Consider the following 10,596-nt stretch of genomic DNA (forward strand, 5'->3'; position numbering starts at 1 on the left):
TGCAGACAGGTCAGTTCCCACTACCAAACATGACCTGAAAATCCTGCTTGCAGACATACACAAACTATGGGCATCTGACCTAACACGATTAAGAACAGACATACAGGCTATCCCTGACCGGGTGCGGGCCTCAGAGGAGGACATACTGGATGCCAGAACAGACATCAAAGCCATTAAAGAGACAGTAGGGGGTCTGCCCCCCGCCCCTCCCTCTGGACTGGGGGTTGATCCCAGTCCCCACCCTAGGTCCGCCAGCGTGCAGCAACACCAGCACCACTGGCCGTGATGGAGCTCCAAAACTCGAAGGCTGCAAACAAGGTGGCGGAGACCGCGTGCCGAAGCACCTAAGTTAGCGGAAAGTCGGAGGCACACACCTCACACTGGAGGCAAGCTGACAAGGGCCAAGAAAGAACCGGCAAGGACCTGTTAAGACCCAACTCAGGTCAAGCTAAACGACGGCGGAAAAGCCGGGACAACGCTGACCCTTTTCGGGCAGTGGTACAAGCCAGCTGCGGAGGTAGACACCAGCGACCTACCGCACTCACGTGCACCTACGGAAAGTGTCCTCGAAGGGAGAGACTAAGACCTGCACACCAACCCTCTTAAAGCATCGTGGAAATGCCGCGACAGCCCACAAATACAAAGGTCGCATGGACACAGCGCGGCAGAAGGGATCCAGCTCCCTGCTCTACCACTTCCCCGGACAGCACTCACTGTGACAGTATTTAAGCTTTTTGGTACCTTTGCTGCCACTGCACTCCACTATACCTCACGGGCGAGCTTTATAGCACACAGCCACTGACTCCCATCTGGCTGAAGAGGGATTAACCGGGGGTGGAAAAACCCGCATAGGACTAAAGCTTCATGATGACGCCTTAATTATTAGTCTGACAACTCTGTATTACTATTTACTATAGCTGGTATACGTATAGCAAAGACATCATTAATACACCTAGCAAGGGGGCGGGGCCGGACCGCCGAGCGGGAAGGTCGCATGTGAGATCAGCTCCTGCTACTCACCAGCCTTTAATGCAAATAATCGTTTAAAAAATATTACTTCTGGACCGACGGCAACGGTACTCAGTGCAGAGGAGATGCTGGATCCAGGGTGAGGCCGGCTTTATGAGTTTCAGTCCCCTGGAGGGAAGGTCGCCGACAGACCGGTTGAGGCCTTCGCCGGCGGTGAGTGGAGCAGACAGCCGCTGCCCCACTATCCTGCCAGACAGCACCCGGCCAGAGACCCAACCCCGGGCGGAACTGGCCCTGTTTCCCCCCCCCCTATGGTCCGGGGGGGTGATCCCGGTCCTCACCCAGCGGCTAAACAAGCTAGGCCCAGGGATACTACCACTTCACTTGAGGACCCGGGCGCACTACATAAAATGGCGGACGCCGTGTGCGTCGCGGCAAAAGAGACGGGCTACCACCATAACGAGCCCTCAGCAATGAACGAGACCTCTGGAGAAGCCCGCGACCCTCATACCTCACAACATAGACCATCGTGAGAGATCTACACTATCCCACCACCGAGAAACATCAAGGGAAAGCAGGGCAAGTAGCATGACAGAACCGCTGACTGCAATTACTCACCATGGAGAACAGGGACTTTTTCACTCAACGACATGCTCCCGCAATGCGTCTGCATGCTTGCCCGCTGACCACAAGTTCTGCAAAGCGGCAGCTCTAGCGAGGGGACACAGGTGACACCAAGCGACAGACTTTCCTGGACTTTATACTCACCCCAGCGGACTCTGCCATCCTGATGCCCGACCTGGGCGGCCCACAGGACACCAACTACTGGACTCTGCCCGAATCCCCACTCTGGTGGATAATTATACCCAGCAACACTATCACGATAAACGGGGCATCGGCTAATCATGAAGCGGCGCATACAGGAGAGGCGGCTTGCCCGTCACGCGGATGATTCCCAGGGCCTATACCAGTCCGCGCAAGTTAGACCAGCCAGGGTGACATTACACATTTAGACCCACCTTGATCACATTTTAAGCTTCAGTACTCTTTAATTAAATATATCAAGGCTGACCCAACGTTAAATATAGCCCACATTTTTGCAATGTATAGCTTAAAACGACACACAGCCTTTAACTTGGCCTACTACTTATGCCTAGCTTTAATATCCTGCTGCGACTCAGCTAATATAGCTTATTTTGTGTCAGATTCGTTAAACCTGCTTTAATTATTTAATTTAACCTGTTTATATACATGTCTAGATCGTTCATCCTTTGCAAACTTATGTCGGAAGCATAGCTTAGATGTGTACTTCAAGCATGTTTATATAATCTTGATTCCAGTTATATATATATATTGTGTACATTAATATATGTACACAAAAAAAAAGTGCATTGTTTATCTACCTCCTACTGTAACTAATGTATTGAAACCTGCATATGGAATGCCGTTGGGGTACCATGTGTATGCCTGTGACTAATATACGAACTACAAAAATAAAGAATTATAATAAAAAAAAGAAAAATAATAATAAAATACACCTAGCATACCTTAAAAACGTAGGAAAAACCCTAGCAGGCTCATACAAATAAGTGTTGAAATTATAATCCTGCTAGCAAGTACCACAAATGTAGAACACTAACATACATTATCAGCACGAACAGTTAGACATGCTTACAATCCCTATGCTATGTCAACCAACTGTCTATGCCTCCTCTGGTTTTCATCAAAAGAAAAAGGGGCTGTTTACTCTTAAAAACCTATTGTGGCAACCTAAGCCTGACTAATAATCAATAGGTGACTGCTGATTTATTTGCATGTCAATTTGCTTGATGGTACAAAGAGAGACTTGTGGGAATACCATGCTTACGACTTCTCCCCAGTACATCTAAGCTTGGCAAGCTCTGCCGCTGCGCTAGGTACCTAAAGCTAACTATGTGACCTGTTCCAGTGGTATATGCCTGTATGTTATGCCTACTATCCCTGCTTTCCAGGTGATCGCTCCACTATATGTTAACTCATGTAGGAGACTATAAGCAACTATAACACGCCTGTGGTTATCTTTTCATTGCGCTTCATAAATAATGAGTGTGAACTTAGCTTGAAATACAGATGCGCTTGCTGTCTTAGCATTGCTTTATGGGTGTCAGCTTAACGTGTATAATTTTCAATACATGTCAAAATTGTTGCTAGATTGTTACAACGTACTTAAAAAAAAAAAAAAAAAAAGTGCAGTTTTCTGAGTACCACATTGTCAATACTGGTGCTTAATCCATGTGTGCTGTTGTGGTACTTGATATATGCTTGTAACTCCTCATGCACAGAAAAATAAAGAATTTTAAAAAAAAAGCAATTAGGTTTAACAAGCTCCAGGGTGGTCTCCGGTTCATGTGGCTGTTTGGTTCCCAATCCAAATATAAAATCCCATGAACCAAGTCTGTTAACATAGTTTTTTTTTTTTTTTTTTTTAAGGGCCCATAGTCTTTTGGTAAGAGGCTGGCCAGCAGGCCCCTACAAGAACATGTGATGAGGCTTACTTCGTCACAATTATGAAAAAGGTGCCATGTTATAGCAATTTCAATGTATAATTTTTCTACCTGCATTTTATACATTTGCTGTATGCCAAACATGTCTTTACAATGCACCACGAAAATAAAGAATTATAAGAATTATAAAAAAAAAAAATGTAAGTCCCAAGATGGGCACTTCTATTCTCAATGAAATAACAATTACAGCTACATTTTCTATGGTGTGGTTAGATGATTTATCAGTCAACTTTTAAATACTGCGAACATACGTTGCCACAGGTTAACAGACAGACAAATGATGGGTTAAAAATATTATTTTTGCAGAAAGTGGAAAAGAGACCCATGCACTAGAAGCGGTACAGCTGTACTTAAGATTACTTGTTCCAAGCACCAGAGAGGAGTTCCGCAGATTAGTGGTGTTTATGGCAACGGCATCTGAAACTTGTGGCTGCAGACTGCAAAAACAGGTATATAAAAAAAATACTTCAAAAGAGAAATTTTGCTTCCTGTTTGCGATTTAAAATACATTTAACTTGTGCCTTTCCCTCTGCTCTCCCTTGCTTGATAGGCTGTGCACATGCACAATGTTTGTATTCAGTGAACGTGGGATAACCAGGATAATTCTTTTAAGCTGTGTATACATCGCTTGGAAAGCAAGTTTCATTACGATCTTATCTGTGATGCTTATTTCTTTGAGAGCATGATAGCAGGGGAGTTGGTATTTAAAAGTTTGATAATGACAATTCTGATCGGGTGGATAGGTGGTAGTGAAACCCTCCACATCCTTACGAAACACTTGTGATGACTCTTGTTGCCTCTCTAGTACCCGATCCAGGACATTTACTTGCCAAATATGAATACCAGTATAAATTATGTCAATTTGGTGGCGCTATCAATTTATTCCTCTTGCTTTAATTTTAAATGTACAATGTTTTGCATACGTACTACCTATAATCTATTTTAATAATATTTTTATGAAAAAAGACATTCAATTTTTGTCTTTCAGTTTGATAACAAGACAGTAGTGACTAGGACATTAAGCAAAATCCTTCTTCAGAACCCCTCAATATCAAGAACACAGACTGAGCAGTTTACTGTGTTTTTGTTGGAAAACTACTGTGATCTATTTAAGGTAAGTTTCAAAAATCTCAAATATACACTGCAGTCATTTCAGAATATATATATATTTTTTTTAAATTGAAGATAGTTACATCTGAATATCACTTGTTCAAAACAAGTTCCGAGCACAAGTATTTCTAACTTGATGTGTGCAGAATCCAGGAAGCTATTGAGACATTTTGAACAATCCTGGTCCTACCTTTGTTTTTACTGGGATCATTGGAAGTAGTTGATTATGTCAAAAATAAATGAACGCATTTATTATTTTTGTGAATGACAAGTGCAGCGTCGCTTTTATTTACTTTTGCTCAATATTCTCTCATATAATACATTCACAGGGGTGCCAGTGTTCTTCTTTAACTTGGGAATCGACCTGGGAACTTCACGTTTTGTACCAAAATAACCAATTTTTTATATGGTGGGGTTTTTATTTTTTCTCAGCTCTGCGATTTTGGCCATCAGAGTTGGGACAATTCTCAAAAACAAATAGTTTAGTGGGTAACCTTGTGTATGATTCCTATTCACTCTATCAAAACATACATTTATAGGATTGTTACAGCTGAATATTCTCCCTTAGAATTCTCTTGGAAATAGATTTTAAAAAAACAAACTGGGCGGACGGTCGCACACTTCTGATACTCCGGACCGCAAGCGACGAAAAAGCAACAAATAAAGGCAATTATCCAGCTAGACCCGGCCCAGGGGTACTCACCAGAGAACCCGGTCACCATGGGACGTAAGTCCCAAAAGCCAAAACCGAACAGACTGAACCACAAGATGAACATAGGCGAAATGTGGAGACAGGCGCATGGCGCAAGCGGACCTTAGATGGCCGCATTCTCGGGAGGCTGCTCCGATTATTCGGACGACGCCTCCATCGAGGAAGAAAACGCACACCTTGCCGGCTGGGCTCGCTGCCTGCCATTCCACACTTGGAGGGGACGAAACAAGGCATCCTGCCACCTACCATTGACTGCTGGAGCTCAACTGACTCCAACTTTGAAATTGATGAGTTATGCTCAAAATAGAGTATTCATTTTAGATGTTATGTTAACCTACTTTTTTCTCCCGTACCTTGACTAGCATAAACCTTAGCCTCCTGTTCTAGGCATTACCGTTTAGCGTAATCAGACTACACAAGAATATATACACTTCACGGGGCAGTTGTATTCATACCCCTAGATAGCACCGATGAACACCCCTTCGGCACTTAATGCCTGGGACCCGGGTCGGCGCGGACAGCCTGCTACTTAAACTACTCTATGAGTGAGAGACCCAACTCTCCTTACAGGCCGGTCCCACAGGTCGGCAACATAGGATACCATTACACACAGCTCACTCCACTGTAAAGTGGGCTTTACAGCTCATTGTCCTGTTGCACGTTATGTGCTGTACATTCTCCTGAATTGTCACAGGGAGCACCCTAAACTCCACGAATCGACCAGGGCTATTAAGCGAGAGGACCCATTAGTCCATATCCTCTAGGTCCCATACACAGATCTGCCATCCAACACGCTGACCGCACACTCATAAATAACAACGCTGAAAGAGCTGCCGAAGGCTCCCCCTTACATACCCCTATGGTATGACGCCCATGGGCCTTTACTATTCGCCCTCTAAGCTAGGATCTCACATCGACACATATAGGGACTGACAAGTGGGCTACTGCATGAAGCAGCTGCTAGTGACTGGCCCTACACATGGACTCCAGGGAGTTAGAACCAAGACTGATAGACGGCACTTGAGGCAGCCATCCCTTTACTCTAAACGCCATCTCTAGGCATCTTATGTTATTTGTTGGCAATGTTTTACCTAGTGTTCTTGTTTTTCTTTTTGTTTTCATCTCATACACACAAAATGTACCTTGGTTAACTAGGCGGTTAACGCTAACACCTTACCAGGTCAATATGCTGATCTGTACCAAGAATTCATCTGCCTTACCCTGTAACAGATGTGTTGATTACACCATTGAAACCACCATCTAACCAAAACGATGCAAAGGCTACAACTAACCACGACTTGTAAATAACCCCACGTTCCACCAGCACTAGCGTTAGCTCAGGCCATATACGGCACACCCGAGATTTGCAGACACACACCTAGCGTAACACTGTAGACACAATGAGACACTTACCTGCTTGTTAAATTCTCGGCCGCATCGTGACACCACCAAACCACCTCTCAGTAGCTTAGCCTGAGTGGCTACGAATGGTGGCATAACATAAGACGAGCCACACATAGCAGGGCAGCGCACAGTTGCGAAGAAAGCAACACATCTTTACTCAGAGTAGGTAGGCGAACGAAGACTAACACTTATTTTGTACTAACAGCCGTGGTTTCCCTATTCATGTTCCACTGAATCTCATGTTGTATTTTTACAGATGTTCACCATAACTATAAAAACGTGCTCATGTAATTTTAAACCCCCATGTAAGAAATGTCAATGACGTAAGCGAGTGGATTGCCTTTGGGGTACCATGAGCTTTTCTGTTGAACCTATATGCACGAAAAAATAAAGAATTAAGAAAAAAAAAAAAAACGCACACCTACCCACACCAGCTAAACCGACACAGATGGACCCAGATTCCTCCCCAGTCACTATCTCAGCCCTGAAAGGGCTCCTGGCAAGCTTACAGAGCACCCTACAAGTGGACATAGCGGCAATCAACGGCGGCCTGCAAGGCCTGACGGGCCGCATGGACTCACTGGAGGAGACTTCACAAAGGAGCTCCCAACAAATGGCAAAGCTAGAGCAGGATATACAAGAACTGCAACGCCAAAATAAAGCACATGAAACCCACTTTGCAGCACAGGAAGATCGCCGCAGACAGAACAATATAAAAATAAGGGGGATCCCGGAGGAGGTACCTGAGACAGAACTGCCGCACATGCTAAGGAGACTGATAGGAGCTGTGCTCCCACCAAAACAAGCCAAGGCAGTGACCCTGGATGGAATTTTCCGTGTTCCCAAACCAGCCACTGCCACCAGAGACCTGATAGTGCACTTTCAGAGCAGTACAGACAAAGCGGCCGTCCTGACAGCAATCAGAGGGAAACCCCTCACCCAATTTGAGAACGTCACTGGAATTCTATGCTGACCTATCCAGCAGTACACTGGCCTGGCGACGATCGTTCAAACCTCTCACCATGCTTTTACAACAACGCTGCATCCGATATCGCTGGCGCATACCGCGCACACTATTGGTGCAGCATGGGGGCATGGACTATCCACTCCAAGACATACAGGGTGCAACAACGCTCATGCGGGACCTAGGTCTCCCACAAGATTCCCTAACACAGCTGGACTCCAATGCTGCCTTCAAGACACCACACTCCTGGGATCCAGCCAGGGTCACTCCCTTCACTCCACACCAACCCTCCGTGGAGGCCCACGCGGCCGCAACCACCTGAATCCCGAATGGCCAAAGACCAGCAGACGGACGCTAACCCAATTTGTTTTGCTACTAGCATTAGATTGATTTCTCAAGTTATAACTTTGTTTTTGATTGTTATTCACCTCCTAAGCTAACATGGCACAGGCCACACATCAAGTGTAGACCATCAGAAGCATCCACAACTAGCTCCCTTCCCCTCTTCCCTCCCCCCTTGGCCACACAGCGCACTGACCACAGCCACGAGGCCAACACACAGACCAACCGTCATATCCTCGGGCCCACCTGCGCCCGAATACCTAACAAAAGGGGTCACCCACTAATCTCCACTATAAGCATTTACAAGCGGAAAACTACCCTCCCTTGGACGACACCTGCCTTTTCCACTCATTACGCACCACAACAGCTACTAACCAGACGAGAGGCCACAGACAGAAACGCCTTGCCTTCTCCCGACCCAGACCAGACGAGAGCATAGGCTAGACTAAGCCAACCATATACGCAGGTTAAGTGTCACCCAGCGAGGGCCCTAGCATGACCACTACAACTACTATAACTCACATCGTATTGCCAAGCTACTGTTAACATAATATTATCGTGAATTTCTGTTGTATGCATGATTATGTCATAATATAAAAAGTGCAATGTTTTCAAAGCCATATGTATATCAGTGAATGAAAATGTTTGGCACCAGCGATTGTGGCAGTGCAACTATTATGTTCAACATCTGCACAAATAAAATAAAGAATTTAAAAGAAAAGAAAACAAACTGGAAGTTCAAATGAGCCAAAGAGCCAGTTTAATTTTATTGGTAAACGTTAACAGGTGTAGTCAACTCGCATGACCTTTTACAGTTGCACCAGAAAGTTCTTTTAAGTATGTGTATCTTGGATAAATTCATATTGTTCATGCCTGTCTTTGTTTATAATACAGACACCGCTTGCTTTATTGGACCTTATCAGTACAAAGCTAAGGAGCTTGCAGAATGGTGTGGACCCCGATTCCTTTTCAGGTAATCATGAAAACGTTCCTTCGTTTATTATGAAAGCGTGTGTTTGGACATATGATCACTTCCACAAGCATCAAACTAGCTGTAGCACAGGTATCACAGTGTTAGAAAGTTGCACTTGGGTCACACTAACGGTTGGGCAGACAAACTCCAGGTTTCACTGATGCATAAATTAAAATGTTTATTTTTATTTAGGAAGCCTTAAAAAAAAAAAAATCCGTATTTTCCACAGTAGTCATGTATTTTAGTTGACGTATTAGTCCAGTAATGTAATGTAGATGCAAAATAATGAAGTATTGCAGTAATACCCTTTTTACGGGACTACCAGAAATGTGTAGTGACGGTTTTAGGACTTGGATCTTCAAACTTGATAAAGGGAGACTCTCCCAAAAGCTCGCCATTACAAAATTCTGTTCAATAAAGCAGGTTCTACTAGAAACTACAATATTTCATTATGCATCTAGTTCTAAAATTAAAACAGAGGAGAATCAGTACTAAACTTCAATTTTCCCCTCTTATGCTTCAATTTTTAATCCGCATGGAAGAAAAATATTTATTTTAATCAGTGAAACAAGGACCATGACTGATCAGTGTGAGAAAGCCATCAAGCCCGTGCTTTGAACAGTAATTTGTGGGGTCAGCAACTATGTTTAATGTCCACCCCAGCTATTTCTCGGTTTAGGAGTGGAATTACCTGTACAGATGGGCAAATCTGAAGGAAGTGGTGAAGAAAAAATACGGTACATATTCTGTAAATTGGATATAGGGCAAACCAAAATACCCATTCCCATAAACCTCTGTTGACATGTTGACATTACAATCTCTACCTTCTTGCTGCACAAATACACTGTAACACAGCTGACCATCACTACGTTTATCTGTTAAAGGCTTTACATTTTGCCAGCTTTTGACCCTGGATGAATTTGAAAGGCAAAGATATCGTTGCACAACAAATGAACTGCAACTTCTAGTAGAGATCATCAACCAGGACAATGCATTCCCTGAGAAGAAGAGAAAGAAAATAATGAAAGAGTTTAAGAAGTATCACCCTTCAGCCCTAAATGAACATTTCTTGCCTTAATTATGGTTTTGTAACTTTTCTCCTATTTGCACTACTAATGAGAATTGTGATGGGGTAGAATTTTTTTCTTTTTTTTTTTTTTTTTTTATATGTTTAAATTGATTAACTGTAGCAGGGCTGACTTGACTAACACAGTCACTCTAACCATCATTTTGATTATTTTGCATAATCTGTGCTTCTTGATAATCCAATCAGAGATTTGTGTGTTTGACAAGGTTATTTTCTAAAGTGAGAATTGTAAGGAATGCAAGGTGAATTTCACATTGAAAGCAGCTCTGTCGCCTTCAGGGGTCTCTGCATATTTTGAAAAGACCATTGATGGCAAATGTTTGTCTCTTGCTGGGCAGTGACTCAGGTGTGCAGTGCAGGTGAGCTATACTTACCTGATGCTGTCCCCCACATGCACTGCCATATTCTTTCTTCAGCTACTGGCTGTTTAACTGCATGCGTGATAGTACAACGATGATGTCTGTGGATAAACCCGCAAAAGCCCTGGAGCCA

At 43.9% G+C, this 10,596-nt stretch overlaps 1 protein-coding gene across 1 annotated transcript in view; it reads left to right on the forward strand.

The window, feature by feature from the left end:
* DEPDC4 (DEP domain containing 4) overlaps window positions 1-10,115 on the forward strand; it is a 30,977-nt gene extending 20,862 nt beyond the window's left edge. Inside the window, exons 6-9 of the mRNA XM_063445191.1 lie at window positions 3,819-3,961; window positions 4,501-4,626; window positions 8,939-9,017; window positions 9,902-10,115. Coding sequence (XP_063301261.1) covers window positions 3,819-3,961; window positions 4,501-4,626; window positions 8,939-9,017; window positions 9,902-10,095 — 542 coding nt within the window. The 3' untranslated portion in view covers window positions 10,096-10,115. The remainder of the gene's footprint in view (window positions 1-3,818; window positions 3,962-4,500; window positions 4,627-8,938; window positions 9,018-9,901) is intronic.
* Window positions 10,116-10,596: the final 481 nt, after the last annotated feature.

Source organism: Pelobates fuscus, chromosome 3 (assembly GCF_036172605.1).
Source record: "Pelobates fuscus isolate aPelFus1 chromosome 3, aPelFus1.pri, whole genome shotgun sequence".
NCBI classification, from domain to species: Eukaryota; Metazoa; Chordata; class Amphibia; order Anura; family Pelobatidae; genus Pelobates; species Pelobates fuscus.